Source organism: Epinephelus moara, chromosome 1, assembly GCF_006386435.1.
Source record: "Epinephelus moara isolate mb chromosome 1, YSFRI_EMoa_1.0, whole genome shotgun sequence".
Taxonomy (NCBI): Eukaryota; Metazoa; Chordata; class Actinopteri; order Perciformes; family Serranidae; genus Epinephelus; species Epinephelus moara.
The window spans coordinates 40,561,576-40,580,642 of NC_065506.1; the positions used below are offsets into that span (position 1 = coordinate 40,561,576).

The window sequence follows — 19,067 nt, forward strand, 5'->3', positions numbered from 1 at the left end:
CAAATAGAAATAATAAAAATATTTTTCTTGTCATGTGCACAGAAAGAGTCTTAAAATGAGTTACCTTCTTGCCTTTCCATGAATATTATTTGAATATCTCCTGGTGGTAAATTGAATTGAAAGGAACTTTAAACTGGCACAAACATTTTGCTGCAAAGGAAAACATGAAATGACAAGTGACATCACGATATTTCCGACAGCGCGTGAACGCAGCAGCTGGCTGCTCCGCTCGCAGCCAGAGGAACGGACAGCGCTGCGCACGAGGCAGGGACCATCTCCACCGGGAAGGTAAGAGACACACAAGTGCGGGGTGAGCATCGTTTCTAACCACAGATACTGCTCAATAACGTCTGTTTCTCCTCGTAGTTCATTTACAGTTTCTAAATTTCTGTCAGAAACAGTTTGGAGGGAGCTGAGAGCAGCAGCCGGTCTGTCAGACAGCCTGTGAGGGCTCGCAGTTCTCCTGTAGGGATGCTGCAGTAGCTCAAACCCTCGGCAAGCAATTTGTTCCAGGCTGTAACTCTTGAGTTAATGTTTGTCTGCCGTCAAGTGTCGACTGAGTAGCTGTGTTTACCACAACTTAGGAGAACTGAGTAGCTTCATAGCAAGTTTGTGACCGAGAAAAAGTTCACTTGTTTTGTTTAAATAAGTGTTTTTCACAGCGAGTGGAGAAAAGCTCACACCTGCAGTAATTAGCTGACGGTTTGCTGTGACATAAGCTCCAGTGTTCGCCAGTTATGTCCACGAGTAAACGGTTTCCTACATAAATTAGACACAAATAATACATTTTAATACTTTGCAAGTCAAAGAACTTAATTAAATGAATGAAAATATGCCTGCCATAAGATTTGCTTTATCTAAATGCTGCATTCAAGGTGTCTGTGTGCTGCTGAATGTGTTCAATGCTTCTGTTTTCCTTCTCAACAAGCACCTGTTCACTGTCAGGATACAACCCTTGACCTTTGAGCTGTGATTGACACCAGCCTTTACACATCTGCTCTCTCTGGACATTTTTGCCTTTCTTGTTCTGTATATTTTGGGTGCTCCTGCTGGAAAACTGAACTCACACCCACATTTTTTTCCCTCCAGCGTCAAACAGATTGAATCTCAGACACCAGAGAGGATTATGTTGATCACATCCTCCTGTAAGATCAGATCTCCATGGCAGCGGTGATGGTTTCGGGAGCGAGAGCCATCCTGGTTATCTCAGGTTCCCCTTCTCCGCCCTGATGCTTGCTCCAGGCCGGCCCCTCGGGATCAAGACAGAGAGGACACAGAGACACGATATGACTGAGACGAGGTGTGTGGCTGAGGGTGGATCCTCCCAGAGATTGGGTGTCATCTTTTTCATGGCGCAAAGTTGATGGAAAGGGAGTTTTTTCATATTTGTCTGGATTGACATTCATGCACCGCGACTGGGAGTCAAGTGGGAAGGGAACTTAAATACTCTGAGTAGGTATTTCCCTTCATTCCCAAACAGAGGCCTCGTGTGAAGGCTGGATATTTAGCTGTGGGGAGAGCCCCAGTACTCACTCACTTATGGGAAGATGGAGGCAGGAGCAGAGGCTAGTCCACAACAGCACCCGAGGAGGAAACCTGTGCTGCACGGCTTGGAGGACCAGAAAAGGGTGAGTCAATGACTTATCGCCTTTATCTTGATCTACCTGTCTGCTGTGTGTTGTGGGATGGCTTAAGAATGCATGAGGCTGAATTGTGTGTGGAGTTTGAATCTTTTTTGGTGCATGTGAATGAGTTTCTGCGATGGTTTTAAAGCATCCCATGACCTCCAGAAGTCTTTGAAATTGTGCATTTACATCCTAAATAGTCGTCAAGGAAAGATCAAAAACAGTTTGTCTCATTGGAAAGACAAATACGCCTTTACTTTGTCATGGAAGATGTTTAAATATCTGCACAAGTCAGTGGTACTATTGCATCGTGACCTAGTCTGACCTTCATCAGGGAAACCAACTCGGGTGTCAAAGGACGCATAACTGGATTGATTGAAAGCCAAAGAGTCAGTGAAAGCATCGAGGCGTCAGTGAAGTCTTCTTTGATGCTTTGTGGTTGTGTAGAATTACTCCAGCGGTCTGCGCTAAGATTGATGGGGTACTTGATACCGTGACTCATTTTCCCTGTTTCAGCTTCGCTCTGCATTTTCCACATGATGTTGATGTAGTGCTTTCGTTGTATGCAAACCTCACAGCTCCGGTTTTCCTTTTTAGTTTTCATGGTTCATGCAATCCTTCAGATGAAGAATTGCATGGTTGTAAGTTTGAAAAGAAAAAAGACAGCTCCTTTGAGTGTGTGAACCAACCTTTCAGTGTTGTATCAGGTACATTCAGAAACCTGGCTTCTCCCCTTACAGTGCTGGTTCTGGATGAGCTGACATTCAGGAGATACAGGGTTTTCAGTTGACTCTGGCGATGTGTAGTTGTGATAGACTGGCACAGAGGCACCAGGCGACAACCGTGCACAGGCTAAACAGATGTCTGTGTTGATTCAGAGCACATTAGTCTTCATTTTAATGTGAAGGCAGACTGAATTTCTTGTCCTTGCCTGCAGTGAATGCTGATTCAACTGACTCGCAGCTTCAGTGCTACATTCAGGGCTGTTTACAGTGTGTTTACAGCAAATACCTTCCTTCACGACAAGACTTCTTTTCAAAAGACTAAAGTCTGACACTGTCTCACATCTAAAGGCAATGTGAGACAGTGTTATGCCAAACTCCCTTTTAAAAATATGACATTTTAACAATTCCCTACATGTCTGCAAAAATACATACTTCTAGAGACATGAGATTAAAGGCATCATATCTTGACAGAATTCTTTTCTATTTGGCATCAATATAAACTCTCTTTAGACTGTTTATTAGCTGTGCTATTTTAGTGGGAGGGGTCATGGGAATGAGAGGCAAACCATTTAAAACATTAAGATTTCCCTCTAAAATAAGTGCCAGTTGGCGGAACAGATACACACAGAATCAAACACTGACTCTTGTTCACTCCACGACTCCACAAGTTTCTCCTCCTTTTCCTCAGTACAAGAGACTCGTTCACGTTCTTGCGTCTTTGCTGCCTCTTGTGTGGTGCTGGACAGAGTGCAGCAATTGGTTGTTAACAGTGTTTATGTCATTGAACTTCAGTGTGATGATATGAAACGTGATTTTGTTGGAGTGTAAAGATGAGGAAAAAAACAAGAAAAGAAGAGTTTTATGACCACATCACACCAAACAGTTGAGATGACAGGAGCGTGCATCAACTGAAGTAAAAGCCTTGATTTTTATTCCAACATTGAAAATGTTACACTGAATTCTGCAACCTTGAGCCACACTCCCTGTGGCTTTGACCAATTAGGCTACATGGAAATGAATCATGGTTATTTTTTAACATTTGAATTTTCATTTATCATTGTTGTAGGCCTACAGTGATTCTTACATTATCCAACTGTACAAATGTGTAACCTATGGGTCTACAACAAATTTAAAAGTGTTATAACATTTCGTCAACTAAAATGTGAGTCGTAGCGATGTCTACGCTGTGGTGCCTTTTCTCTACATTTTGCCGAACATCAAGAGCAATGGCTTGTCTTGAGTCTCTTTGGCAAAGCTAGCCGTAGAGTCCAATTCCAGAAATGAAAAGTCTTGGAGGAAAATATTGAATTTAATAGTGCATAAACAGATTTGTTTGCTTTCACTGCAAGGTACCAAATATTCATAAATACAACTGCAGAATAGCCCCCTAATGGTAAAACATATTAATGAATAGACCCATTAGTAATGTGTCATCTTTATTACAAGGTTCAAATATATTTTGCAGCTCCAGACAGATTGTATTTACTTCTTTGGACCAAAAATGGCTCTTCTGGTAGTAAAGGTCGCTGACCCCTGCCCCAACCACTCAATATAAACTGAATGTCTTTTTTTTAAGGAATCTGCTACTGGGTCACAGAATCTGACAGGTCACAGATTTCCGTGTGACAGAAATTTGTCTGTGACATTGAACTCACTTAAAAAGTCAATTGGTGTAAGGCTGGCATATGGTAGCGAAGCAGGAGGGATCCCCAAATCCTCCGGGTGGGTAACCTCACTTGGGTTCGTAGCGTTGGGTTTCGAGGGCAGCTGAAGATTGGACAAGCTTACAAGGTCACAGTTTTTAGGTTAGAGTTCAGTCACTGCTTAGTCTGGTTCTGTTCCAGATGTTGTGGAGATTTGTTGGACTGTTCTCCCTCTGCTGTACTGTAGGTGTGCCAGGGATCAGATTTAACAAAAGGGTTTATTCCTTTTTCTGTTTTCCGTCCTGTCCTCCCCCTGTAAATTATTGATTTGATCAGGTGTGTTAAATTAGTCACTTGGGATTATGTACAACATGAATATTAATTGATGTGACCAAAGTCCCAGCTGCTGTTTTCCAATTTTCCAGACTGCAGAGCCTCTCTGGATGCTAAGTGACACACTGAGCAGCAAGGGGACTTAAAGCATCACCGTCTAGTGTTTGAGTTCATCATGAAGCTCAATATTTATGAAACCGCCACACAAACTATGTTTTTTCACTGCATTTTTGTTGCTATGGTGACCAACCCTGTTACCATCCATAAAGTGAGTTTTTGCCCTTTGCATGCTCGATGAGTTATCAGCAGCGACACGTCTAGATTTCATTAGAAGCCTCAAAGGTGGCGGCATCATCAATCGGAGACCAGACGAGGCCAGACGCTCGGCACTCTCCGGGGAGGAGAGGCTGTGCCAGACCGAGCCAATACTCACCTGCCCTCTTAATGGACATCAGCCGACTTAAATAAATTGAAAGCACTGAGGTAGTACTGTGGACACACGGGCTCCTATTGTTGGAGAATTACCTCAGGCATTCATGCAGCAAGGTTCTGTGTCCCCTGACAGTTACCTAGGCTGCGTGAGTTTAAGATCCTATATGTGATAGTCGCCGCAGTTGGAGGTAATTGGATTTTGTTACCTTTTGTAGATTTACTCTCTCACATGTTCCCAGCTCTATATATTAATGTTCACTGAGTAGCAATCATGGACCTATGTGGGGAAGCAGAGAGCATTGGAGGGGAATCAGGGATGCATTGTGTTGTGGTGAATGCAGGCTGAGTGTTTGATAGAGCAGAACTGCACATGATCAGAAACCTGCCTATTTGTAGTCATTTGGTATTCATTGACCAGGATTCCATGAGATTGGATCTTTAGTGTTCTGAATTTTCCAGCTGCGGACATGAAAGGATGAATGATGTACAGTATGTACCTTATTTTAACTCTTATTGGAGGATGAGAATCACATTGGCTGTAACCTTTTCAGAACCTGCTAAAAAACCTTCACCAACACTGGATAAATCATATAAAGTTGGAAGTGGAGGTGTTTTCCCTTGTTTGTGCTAAATTGGTATGTATAGTATATACTTCACAGTTGCTTGGTAGTATACTTTGTGCAACGGCATCAAAAGCTGTTTGGTTTGACAGAAAAGTTGTACTGAATGAAAATGACCCTTTTTCTCGTGTGACATCACAAAAGGTTGTTTTATGTGCATTTACAATCTCAGTAAGTCGAAATCAATCACAAGTCTTAAAATATCACAAAAAAGTTGACACTCATCTGAGGTGGAAAAGTTGGCGTATCGATAAAAGGCAAATGCAACAAATCAGTTAATACATGATGATGTGCAGTCGTGATGTACCGTCATTGCATCAACCACTGCAAGCTCTCTTCGTTGTCTCTAGATGGCTTTTAACATGCTTATGTATGCACATGGAGCTGTTTCCAGAACACTCTGTCTCCATTGTCCAGTGTGCTGTCTGTTATAATACATTCACTGTTTTCCTTCGTTTGAGATTTGACTGGCGTTTTCTTAAAACACGATCTCATTGCGCCCTCTTCTGCAGTGCCAACTGACTGGAGAATTATCCCCACTCACTGCTTATCTCACTGAACCAGCTCCCAATTTTCACATAACAGCAGTGGATATTTTGCTAAAAAAATGTTTAAAATTTGTGCCATATTTGCATGGGACCCCAGCTATTAAGGGATAGTTCAGAATAGGTAGTTTGAATAATAATTTTGTTGTGTGTGAGAAAGTTGTTAGGAGTATCAGCTTTTTTTAAATTTATTTTTCTTTGTTTTTGAAAATGTGAATTTAAGGATAAAGCAACAATATGCATTACAAAAATATTTAAAATGTTTTCCCTCATATTCCTGTCACCTTGCATCATCGTCAAACCACATAACTATATGACTGTTTGATTTTCCAAGACAAAGCAGTACTGTAATGTTCCAGGTAATGGACCTTACCATCATCATGGGCCTGGACACAGTGTAAAAGTGACTATAAATCAAACTAATTGTTATTTAATTACTCTAAATCTTATCATATGGTCTTTGTGCAGACAGTAACCTCTCCAACAGGTCTTAGCCAAATGTGTGACATTTTAGACATGTTAATAAAGTACAAAGAGGCAGGAGTAGAGACCTTAACTCCCTCTAACATTATAGTCAGGTAATTGGACAACCTCGAGAATATAATGTAAATGAAAAAGAGGTTGGCTGTCATATTTGCAAAAAAGTTTTATTTCATCTGACAACAGCGCCATGTACTATATTATATTCATAATTTTTGATTCATGCATTGCGTCTCCTCTGTATCACAGATTTGTGTGAGCCTGCGTGAAATTATGTTGGAAAGATTTAAATGCCTGCAAACTCCCAGTCTAGATAGGCATGCTTAATTTATTGGAGTGCAGTCAAAGAAAAGGAGCTGTGAGCTGATCTTTGATTAACAATGTCTGAACAGCATATTGGATAGTTGGCATATCCCTGCCTCCCATACCGCCTTTTTCTGCTAATGAAACACTGAATCTTGTGTTACTGAACTGCTGTTTGATTTATGTCCTGACCTCACACTGAGTTGCTGTGGATACAGCACAGATTTACAGCTCTAATGCTGGACACAGGGCAGACAGTGTTGACGTAACCTTGTGTTTCTCTTCGTCATGTTGTAAAACTACCTGTTTGGTGAAAAAGCAATGCTCGTAATATCTTTATTATTCAAACTGTTGGAATGCAAACCCGACTCTGTTGCGCTGAGAAAGTGCAAGGTCCTCAAACAGGCAATTAAGTCTTTCAAGATTTTAGTACAAGAGCTGTATGTTTTCAAAATAAAGACTGAGTTTGACAGCAGATCTCAACGCCTTCCATGGCGTCTGATATAGATGATGAAGGGCATTCACAAGGTGACTGAGAGCACTCTGTAATGGAATCTATTATTGATTCAGCCCATTGAGGATAAAAGGAACTTGACACTAATTGCTCAATCAGAACCATTGGAAATTATGTATTTATTTTCTCTAGTCATTTCTGACTGCTCATTAAGAGGCGTTCGATACGGTTGGGTGGGGTTCTATAGGATAATGAGGTGTTTACAGTGGGTACGTGTGCCGCTGACTGCTCTGCTGCAGTCTTTCTCTAACAGCCTCATAATTAGCTAAGAGACACAGATGAGTGGAAAAGCCTACACGGTTTTCTTTGTTTTCTCCACAAGATGGACTAAACCCTGAACCTCAGCATACAGTGCATGCTCAGCAGGACAGGTCTGGTTACTGAGCTATAGAGACTTCTCACATGGCTGCCAGGCTCCAGTGGTTTCCAGCCCTGAACACTCCAATGAGATGTGATAATGGGACACCAGCTTGTCAAAACTTAAACTGACAAAGAGTTTTGTTTGTTTCATTTTAATTGTTTACTGAAGCAGTAGACTCATGTACAAGACACAAAATGATCAGCCACACTGAAAATCAGGTTTTTGAAATAATCTATACTATTTAAGGGAAAACTGCTGGTTTTCCACCAGCTCTGTGTCATCACAATGCAGGCAGTGAGTATGGATGAATGATGTTTGGCTTGCCGCTCATTTGCACACTGCGGTGACACAGAGCTGATTAAAAATGAGCAAAGTCTCCTTTTAAATTTGTTTGAAGCTCTGTATGCCAACATGCACACTGGCAGCACCTCGATCCACCCGTCTGTTTTCAGTTGTAGAGATGTTGCGGTAACATTTTTCCTCCCTTATACGCAGATACTGAGTAACAATCTAATACCACTGCATTTGAAACATGTAATGTGAAGTATGTGGTATCAGATTGGTGCATAGACTAGTATACTTGCAGAAACCCAAACCAACATTTTAGGCAGTTTCAGGGGCGTTTCTGATACTGGTATTGGTATCGAAACAGCTCTAGTCAGTTCGCAGCAGGCTAAGCCTAGATAGCAGCCCAGTCACCCCTTTCCTTTGCTACTTCCTAAGGCTCCTCCTGTAGGACCCCCTGGCAGATTAGGTACGTAATGTTTCCAGCACCAGATTTTCATTCTGCCCTGAGGTGTCCCACCCCCCTGTTGGACGTGCCGAAAATACCTCTACAGCGAGGCATCAAGGAGGCATCCTGATCAGATGCTGAGCCACCTTAGCTGACTTCTCCTGCTGCAAAGTCACAGCGTCTCTTCTCTTATCTCCCTCTGGTTGTCTGAGCTCCTCACCGCATCCCTGAGGCTGAGCCCAGACAACTTGCAAATGAAGCTCATTTCAGCTGCTTGTATTCATGACTTTTGGCTTGTGGTATATGAAAACACCTCCATTGCTGGAAGTATGGGATCAGTAGTATAACAGTTTATTTGCTCCTTCTAAATAAAGCAGTTATTTTATCACCTGCTTTATGTTTAAGACAACCTGCATTATGTTTGACATGCTACTGCACAGATGCATTTAGTTTACTTTACTAATTAGTGTATCTGGAGACTTGTGACAGGCGTTTGAGCAAAATACGTTTGTGTAAGGCAGTTTTTCAGCTGAAGAAGTAGAATGGTCGAGCAGAAATGTAGATCCTTCTTTCTCAGATAATCTCTTTATCCTGAAAAAGTTAAAGGTGGAGTTTGAAATTCTGGAGAGAGATTTTTAATATTTGAACTCAGGGCCCAAACAAATACACCCCTCCTTCAGAAGCTCCGGTAATATCTGCAGTGTTACTTATGTTTCATTACTATCATGGTGTAGCTCCCTTATTAGTGGGCGAGGACGTGGAAGAGGCAGATCAGTCGGCACAGTTTTGTGTGGCTCAGTCCAAAGAACTTTGTTTCTCATTTACAGAGCCGGGGTATGCGAACACTTTTTTTTTCTGTGCACACAGAACGAACAGCTCACAGACTGAGAGGAGAGGAGATATTTGCTAGAAGGGTATTGGATTAGTATCGCTTACTCCACCTTTAAAGTGTTTATGTGTTGATTTCAGTTGTGTTAAATTGTTAGTGTACTCGTTAAGATAATCAAGGCAACAGAAAAACTGCATTTACTGCTTTCTCTATAGTGTTTCCTCCAGCAGTGGACATTAAGCCAGACATATGGGCAAGGTCACAGTGGTCGTACCCTCCCTGAGCTGCCAACCTGTTCATTAGTACTGCAACATCTGTGCTAACCACCACTCACATTGCTGCTGTCAGTGCCCTCTTATATTATTCTCTTAAACAAGCTAACAAACAGTAAATGCCATATCTCTGTCTGCACTATTTCGACCAGCTGTGGTGAACTGTTATGAATAACATCTCTTTGCTCTCAGCAAGAACTGACGCTGGATTTCGACCCCAAGTTGAGAGAATCATTAGACTTGGTGATCACGGCCCCGCATCATCCCTCCACTGTTACGTTGGCGTGTTGCCTAGATAAGATGAGCCACTATAGGGCTGACAATTTGTCATTGACAGAGTTTGATTGATTGTGCGTGCCAGCCGCCCTGCACTGCTGGTATCTGAAACTAATTGGATGTAATATCAGAGAGATAGGATCGCGTGATGACAAATGAGCAGCCTTGTGAGATTATTTAGAACCTATTGTAGACATTATCCCCGTTAACAGTTGCTCCTTTCCAGCCACCCCCTTACTGGATCATCTCAGATAAGTGATGACCAGGTTTACTGATGGTGGTAGCTTGCTCTCTTGATATGATTTAGCTCAGGTATTCTGTAGCTGAAGCAGACGTAAACCATTTTCTGTTGAAGATTTTTAGTTAGACAGTTAAGAATCAGCATGAGGAGGGTTGTGGTACTTTGTAATAGTGACAATCTTAATGTCATTATTACTGTTATGCCAGTAGAGATGCAGGCTCTTTTAGGTACCGGAGAAAGCGTGTCTTGCAAACCAGGCAGCTGCAGAGGAGAGACGAGGGATTTATTTTGGTGAAGGACTGTGTTTGCCCAGTCATGCAGCACTGACGAGCGCTGGGGCTCAGGGGTTTGGATTGGGGAAGGGGAGGAGGGTCAGAGGGTGGAGGTGGGACAAGGCATGTAGCTCTGAGGTTGGGGGCGGGGAGGATGCTGCACTCAGGATGCTGCTTGGCCCTCAAGAGCCATCTGGCCGTCACCCTCTCCCTGCGCCCTGAGGGAGGGTGAAGGACAGGTGGCAGGGGCTGGTGGGATGGCCTGGACTTCGGCTGTGGGGCAGTGTGATTGGCTAGCCGGGCCCCCTAAAACACCAACCCCTCACATACCAAACGCCGGCTCAGCTTCGTGTCAGGAAGGATCTCCTTCATGACCCTGGAAAGAAATCTTTTGCCTTCAATCTGTCTTTCAGGGTCATTTTCTGGTCTCAATGACAGGATAATGCATGTGTTGTTCATTTTTGATGGTTCACTGAATTTGTACTTAAAATGATAATTAATTAAATTATATAGTAATATAATTAAACAGTTTGATAACGAGAGACATATTTTTTGATCACATACAAATAAACCAGTCTTAATGAGAGCACACTTGGAGCACAGCACTCCAACATCAGTATACGACAATTTAACAAAATAAAAGATAAACTATGTGTTGCCTCGTCTAATTTCATCTTACAAAATAAAACATGAATAACCAATTGAAATGCAAGTGTACACATAAAAGCTGCATATTCCCCCCTCATTTTAATTGCATGAACAGTTTTTTTTTGCCCTAAGCCTCCATTAATTTTATACCCTGCTGGAAAAAGACTTGATTGTTCTTTTTCATTCGGCAGTTTTGGCAACAGTAAAACATACAGCTGAATCTCAGCTGTACAAGTCAAAGATGTATCCACATTTTCAGTATGTGTGACCACTGGAGTCTATATGGCCAAATAAATGATACACGCCACAGCAGGGTGTGTGATGGTCCGGCTGTCCTGACTCGCACAACATTGTAATCCCTGTCTGGGGGTCAGCAGGCAGGATCTGGTTCAGTCTGGTTCAGGGGAGGTTCTCGGCTGATGAACAGGTGCTTCAGCTCGCTCCTGTGGCGATGGGATTTCCTCTGTGCTATGGCCATTGTATCCATACTCACATGGAGGACAACACAATTTTTAAAATCGTAAATCAATTTAGCGGGTGGCTGTGAACTGGGAACAGTCTTTATAAATTAGAAACTCTTTTGTCTTCAGTTTAATTTCAGTGAATAATGAATTTATAATTAAATCTGAGAACCAGTGTTTGTCATATCTAGGGAGAGCTTGTTTTATAAGCTGTCTGCCCCCTATCAGACATAAATGCTACCACTTTCACTGATTAATTAGTTTCCTCTAAGAGCAGTTACTTTGATGGGTTCTTGCCAGTGGATATATTTCATATTATAAGATATGCTTTTTTTTCCCTACTTCAAGCTCATAAAAAATATAAAATTCATGTGCAGCACCTGTTAGCATAGCTTCAGGCTCTGGTTGTACATGTAAGTGACTGGAATAGATAGAAACGGGAAGGTAAGATTCTAGTCATTTGTTACTGCTGGGGTGTGAACGTATGCAACGGCACAGCTCCACCAGATCAGCGTGCATGATAGTGGAAGTGGGTTGTTCTTTGCCTCATTGGCTTAATGTGAGTCCATTTCGGCCTTTGTTCTAGAAAGACAGAGACCCTGTTAGCTTGTGTCTGGGGTTAGTGTGCGTGTGTGTATGTGTAAAAGAGAGGGATTGAGCAGTGTGTTTAAGAGTGGTTGTCCCAGCTTTTCCGCATTATGTTTTCCTCAATCCCTGCCCTCTCATCTTCATCCTGGGAAATACCGTCGGAATTCAATTTTACACACCAGGAATTTTCAGAGTGATAAGGAGGGATGAGGGGTAAAAAAAGGTGCTGTTTTTCATCTGCAGCCCCGTGAGTGGAGCTGGAGGTTCCTCACATTCCTCCCGCCAATCCCCCCCAAAACACACACACACACACACAAACACTCCACAGCCTCTTAACCTCAGCCCTACCTCCATCAGTGAGCCCATGGTGTGAATCCAACACATTTGGAGAGGAACTGTAGTAGGGAGGCTGCGAACAAAAGAAAAGTGGAGGAGAGGGAAGGTGGACAAGTTTTCTCTACGGTATATAGGCTTTCCTTTGTTGCAAGAAATAGAGATTTCCGCCATGTGTTGTTCAATGAAATATTGCTGGACAATGTTTGCCTGTGGGGCTATGGGAAACACAATTGGCACGGTGACGATGAACAATGGTACTGAGGGAACACCAGGCCTGTTTTACCAGAAGGAAAATTGTATTTCTCTCTTAGCTGATGCTGAAAATTTTATCTCGTTTCATAATTTATCATTTTTGTGTCCATTTCTTTTCCTAACGAGAAAAAGCAAAGCACCATCTGGGTTCATAGTAGACCCAGACTAAAGCCAAGAGGTAAATAAACCCAGATTTATCGACCACAGGTACACACATAACAATATGTATTTACAAGTGTTAATAATATGTATCTGTATGAAATCCGAGCCCATCCATTGTTGCACCTGTGTTGGTGTGTAGCTTCCATGAGATGATTTGTGGGATAATTCAATGTGATACTATGAACGGATTAGGCCTTGACGCTTCTTTTATCTTTCTGAATAAAAGACTGTTTTATTCATGGAACAGATTTTCCACCAGTGTCTCTCTCAGCGAGTAATCCGCCGAACATGAAGTGATGAATCAGACAATGATTTCCTGTCTCCAATACCTTCCCCCAGCCTCTCTGCACCTTCCCAGACAACACTGTTGCTTTTTTCTGCATCTTAATGCACTCTGTTGTCAATGTGCTGCAAGGGAGTCGGAGTGGTGTTGAAGCTGAAGGATAAATAACTTTCATAGCACACAGAGGTGGGAAGTAGCTAATTATCACTGCTAGTTTCACTACTCAAGGAATAATGCTTGCTGCTGAAAGGTGATTGTCTTGCTTTTGCATGTTGGGCACCAAACATGAACCACTAAAAATGTTTGGAGAGCTGCTTCAGATGTGTAGATGATTCTGAAACAAAAACAGTTACCTCAGTGCAACTGCTGACCATAAGTGATTTGCAAATGGTGACGCTTTGTTGCTTTTAGGTTGTTTTTCAGCACTCTAAACGTGTCTAGAGTCCAGTTGTAAGTGTGATGTCTCAAATCATTAGCCAGGATACCACAGAGATTTAAAATTTTTGTATCACAATGGGCTTGGATGCATTCAGGATGTGGAGTTTCTGCCCTCAGGAGACCGTGTGGGGTCCCCCCCGATGGCTGCTGGATGCTGTCTCAGCGCTATTTTGGAGGGCAGTGCTGCAGACATGGAGCTCTGCTGTAATTGAGCTATTTAATTCCTTGGAGAGCACTAAGCTGGCGTTAGAACAGATGTTTTTCATGTGACTGTCCATAGCAGAGACACAATCAATGTAAATAAAGGGCAGCTGGGATGACATGCGGGTCAGGGTTTCTATTTCAGGAGGAAGGGGGATCTCACGAGAATATGTATATGGTACAAGAATGATTGTCTGTTAAAATGTTGAGTTGTCAACTATTTGTGGCCTGCTAGGTGTTGAATATAAAAAACTAGAATACTCAATTGCACTACAGTGCCTTTAAGTGTAAAATTTGCAGCTGTATGATATCATGCAGGCTTGCATTGTTTTATGCATCCCCATATTGCTGGTTATATTCTCAATAGAGATGGTAAACAAACTGTGCTTCTAGGGTCAGTTATTTGCATCAAAATTGACACACTGAATGCTAATGAGGCAGAGCTATCCAATTAATTCATCAGCCAACTCTAATAATTAGCGCAAAGGTTTGGATGTCTTGTTTTCGAGGATGAAGTACAATGGTTCAGGTTAGTGTTGTCGAAAATATGTTGGTACCTTTGGAACCAAAAGTAATCCTCCAGACATGGTACCTAGACCCTAGCTCCGGTTAGTGTTTCCACTGCAAGTTTTTCATGTGGGCGGGTTGTTTTCACTCGGCAAAACATGATTTGATTTTATAGTTACAGTTTACTATATATGTGAAACTCTCCACAGTATGAACAGTGGTTACATGAGCCTCAAAACCAGCCACAACTCAGCCCTGAGCAGAGTGACCGTCCTCTATTGACCAGTCAACGGACTGCAGTGTTCACAGCTCCACCTTTTAGTACCAGATCTGTGTGCTAGGTACCCCAACAGAGGGGGGACCAAAAATGGGGACGGTACAGAACAGTTCCATTGGTACCATCCACAACTTTTCACAGTGGAAATGGAAAAAAAGCGTACCGAACTGAACTGTACCGTAACGTACTGCTCGGTGAAAACAGCGCTTAACAGCAATATATTAATTAGAGTTCTAATCTGTAATGTCAAAAAATGCTTTCACATTTTCTGCATTGTTTGGCAACTGGGTTAAAACATGTCTGCACCTTGTAATTCAATGTGTAAGATATTGCAACTTACATTACCAAAGTAACCACATCCAATTGTGGAGGCTAAATTGAAATTGTTACCCAATTTGAAGCTTGCATTTTTTTGAAAAACCAACAACAAAAATAAACAGTAATAGACAAATAGCGACAAATAGAGAATGTATTAGGGGGTTGTTACACTCCAAAAGCTATGAACCTGCCTAACCAGCTGGTTGTGATCAATAGCATGACTGAACTTATTCCAAAGCCAGCTGAAAATGCAACAAATTTAAACGTATTGACTCAAGCAAAATGTAAACAGAATACCTTTTGATTGCATTTGTATATAAATGGTAAACTAAATTGGTATTGATCGCCAGAGAGAAAAGGTTGAGAGAAAGCAGCAGAGGGTGACATGAGAGAATCCACTCCTACAGTTTAAGAGTTTGTAAGATGATCCTTGACTATTCCTGGATCAGCCTGGCATTGATCAACAGCTTGACGGATGAGACCAAGACACTTCTTCATTTAGGCTTCAATATTGCATTGTGATGTCTGCGGCTCACAATCAATAAAAATCCTCCAGACACAGTCCAGATAATCCAGAATGTCAGAACTGTCTCGGTGAAAGTGCAGCTTGTGTTGCTAATTAGTCAGAGGTCTTGTTTAAAGGTGAAGTGAGGCAAAGTGTTGTGAGGGTCAGACCAGGACATGCGGACCATATGGAAGCCTTGGAATTCAGGGGTCAACTTGTATTGAGTAATATGACATCTCTGTGCACACTTTTTAGAAGTCCTGCCCTCTATGAGAGACCAGAGCAGAGAAGCAGAATAGCAACACACACACACACACACACAACAACTAACCAGGGTCGCCACCAGGCTATATCACAGTTCCAGGCCACCAACCTCCCTCCTCCTCCTCTTCCAAAACAACCCCCATTCTAGTATCACTTACACACATAATCAATACAGGCTCTCTGCTGCTATTGATCCAGGTATGGTGTATACACAGCTGCTGAGCCCAGACTGTGGCCTCCTGCCTGGAATCAAGGACCCAGAAAAGGACACTTGATCACCCGCACCTGGTTCTCCTCAGCCATCCCCAAGATGTGTCAAGCACAGCGAGATCAAGAGACAATACGAACATCAAAGGCTCTCTCTTTATACAAGGACAATTACTCGGCGTTTGTGAAATCTATTTGTTGCCAGTCAGTGACTCTCTGTTACAATATAATGAAGTGTGCTCTTGAATTATAACTGCAAGGCTATGTAAAGCACTAACCTTTGATTAGCTGTCAGAGCATTAAGGATGGCTTGAATGCCAGCGCCTGTCTTGATGGATAGTGGATACATAGAGAGAAGGCCAATGTCAACCAGTGAGAGCCTAATTTAGGGTAATTATAATGGCGTATGCTCTGGAGAAAGTTGCATCAGACATGATGCAACACGTGAGGCGCAAGTTTTGTTGATTTTGGAGTGATTTAACGTCTGCTCTTCAGCTGAGAATAATCCACTTAAAATTGAGTGACACCAAAAAAAAAAAAAACCCACATCACATTAAGAATGCTTTAAAACGCAGATCTTGGAGGAGCCAGGTGGTGCCAAGAAAACTGCTGTGTCTTTGGAGAGAAGTGTCTGTGCAATTTCAACCGGTTACAAGATGCTGCATTGATTTAATGGGTATAAAGGGATGGATGTTGACATCCCATCCAAGTCTGAACTTGTCATCATTCTCCTCATTCTTTGCTGTCTTATTCTTTATTTGTTTAAATGGAGCTTTATGACACTCAGAACATTAATATAGCAGCAAAACACACGTATGCAATGTAAGGATACAGTGGAATAATGGCATCTTAAGCAGAGAATGAAGTCATGCTACCTCTGTGTGTGTCGTCATCTGAGTTTCTTTCTGGTTTGTTGTGGTAAGCAGCTCATTGGCACCGCTTTGCCATGTGCTCAAATGCAGGCAGTCTGACCCTGGTTAGCACTGTTAGCTCTGTTAGCACTGTTGCTGTTGCTTTGCGCTGATTTTGGAGTCAGCGCCATAAGCGTGGCCAACTTGGTGTTTGCTAGGTTTTGTAATGTTCCAAACCCAGAACAACAAATTTAGTGACTTGCAATTTATTTCGATGCATGCTGCCCAGAGTAATCCTGTCCGCGGCTCTTTGTCATCAGCCTGGAGTCCCTCCCCCTCTGTCCTCTTGTGCAGTGCAGTAGCAAAGGAGCCATAGCTCGCCACGGGAGTTCAGTTGTATTGACTTTGTATGTTTACGTTAATGCTTTTGCTCTTTGGATTGGAAGTGCGAGAAAATGGTGCACTATAGTATGAGCACCATAGCTCTCATGCCTTTAAATGTTTCAATGAGTGTTTTTCTATTGAATCTAATTGATGATGTCACCAATATGCAGATGAGCATATGTCGCCATCTATTGACTTTTAGCGACTTTTAGAGCTAGTGCTAGCTACTTTCATTTGAGAAGAGTTGTCACTGAGCACCGTCAGCTGCTAGCTGCCAGCTCAGCCACCTCCATGTTGAGAACCGTGTCCAGACGACTCATGCTCTGAGTTTCACAGAGCCCCTTCGACTGGCATGAACACTTAAGAAAATCAAGTCCGCCATGCTTTGCAAAGGTATCATGTTTGCTGCTGCTGTTCTCTCCTGCCATAATAACTAACCTGGCAGGATGACAGGAGCAGTCTGTCCAATAAATGAGCTGCAGATGAGACCATCAAAGTTTTGTGCACATGCCAAAGATATAAAAATAATGTAGATGGGTTATAAGTGCTGTACTTCGATGAAGGGCCACCTACTCAGCATTTTTAATATAAAATTCATTACTATAACCAACTCATTTTATGCCGGTCAATGACATTGATGTGTTGCTTTGATGAGGCAGAGTGCATCATTACTTTATCTGACGTTAGTGGATGTGGCCCCCCAATAAGAAAAGTTAATGAGTTAATTAGTTTATTGTTTCTCATGCAGATGTTTTTATTCTGAACATACACATGAAGTTAGACATATAAAAGAAACCACCTCATGAACAACACCTGTGCATGTTTGCCTTCTGTATGTGACACATACTGTGTTGTTGAATGGCAGTTGAATTCTTTTCTTTGTTTCTATTGAAGCAGTGTAAGTAGTGACATAAAATGCAAAAATGCTGCAAAGTAAACTTCACCATTGAGTTTTGGTCTGAAGAAGTTAAACTGCAGCAACTGTTGCCTCTCACTCTGTGATTGATGGTTGCCTGAAGGCTCTTGTATAGCTTGGTGGTGGGACTGAATATTGCCTGGAGCATCTGAAGGCAGCTTTGCCCGTAATGACAGCAGACCGTAACTGCACCCTGGGAATTCAATTACCTTTAATTTTACCTTCCCCACTTCAACATATTACCCTCTGTCAGAACCAATGAGTTTAATCAAATGAGTTCAAATATGATGTGTTTTCCTCTGATTGATAATCACACATGGATTGGGCTGGCTGTCTTGGCATAATTAAATTGTCGCGATAACCTGCAAGAAGTGTAAATTTTCACTGCTGGAGATGTGGCATTAGCATTGATTTGTTCAGAGGACCTGAGCTGATGTGGTATTGTCGTAGCCTCATGCTTTTGACAGATCAGAAATGACACCTGGATTAGTGAAAATGATTTGGTCTTGTAGGGGGTTTTGGTGGGGATTAATGGTGGCTTGATTCACATTGTAAAGATTGGGTTTGAGGTGTCGCGGGGAAAAGACACATCACTTACTCCCATTCACACAGTGTAACCCCAGAGACTGGAGTTCAATCCCTACATCAACACTTTGCTTCTCTGCGCCCCCCGTCCTTTTATCTCTCACTACTTAGGTTTCTTTCTTAAATTAATCATGAGGAAATAGAATAAGTTTGAGGGCAATTAGTTGCCTCAGAATAGAGATTATTCTGACTGAATGGCATCCACATAAATTCAAGGACGAATGGTAGTGACTCGCAGAAAACCAGTCAAATGAAGTGTGAAAGAGACAAATAACTCACTGAAACTAGTACCTTCTTTTGAAAAAGATGCTTGCAGAGATACTACATTCAGCGAGATTATTAGTCACTCTAGAAAAGTACAGCTTGGTAAATGTCAGTGCCTGGTGGTGCTCCGGTTTTTGATGCGTTTTCAGGATTTCACATTGTCACTGTGTTAGTTTTCTTACCCTTCCTGCATTGTTGTAATTTCATTCCTGATTTGTGAGCTAGCGAAACAAAATTTTTCATTGAAGCTAATGAGGCATGTTGCTTCATCCGCACTAGGGCTGCCTCCTGAAAATCATCAGTCAGAGACCCCTAGATCGACTAAGATTCTTCAAGATGATAAGTCTTTCCTTTTTTTGCTGTCAGTCAGTGTGTAGTGTACTTCTGGAGACGTTCTGGTTCCTAGATATAGCTCT

At 42.2% G+C, this 19,067-nt stretch overlaps 1 protein-coding gene across 4 annotated transcripts in view; it reads left to right on the forward strand.

Moving 5' to 3' along the window:
• Nucleotides 1-243: 243 nt before the first annotated feature.
• The window catches only part of nav2a (neuron navigator 2a), a 293,430-nt gene continuing 274,606 nt past the window's right edge, over nucleotides 244-19,067 (forward strand). For 2 of the 4 annotated variants that reach the window (XM_050043281.1, XM_050043303.1), the window contains exons 1-2: nucleotides 244-288; nucleotides 1,090-1,628. In XM_050043281.1, the coding sequence (XP_049899238.1) occupies nucleotides 1,548-1,628 (81 nt within the window). In that variant the 5' untranslated portion in view covers nucleotides 244-288; nucleotides 1,090-1,547. The other 2 variants (XM_050043296.1, XM_050043283.1) reach the window with 2 other exon arrangements.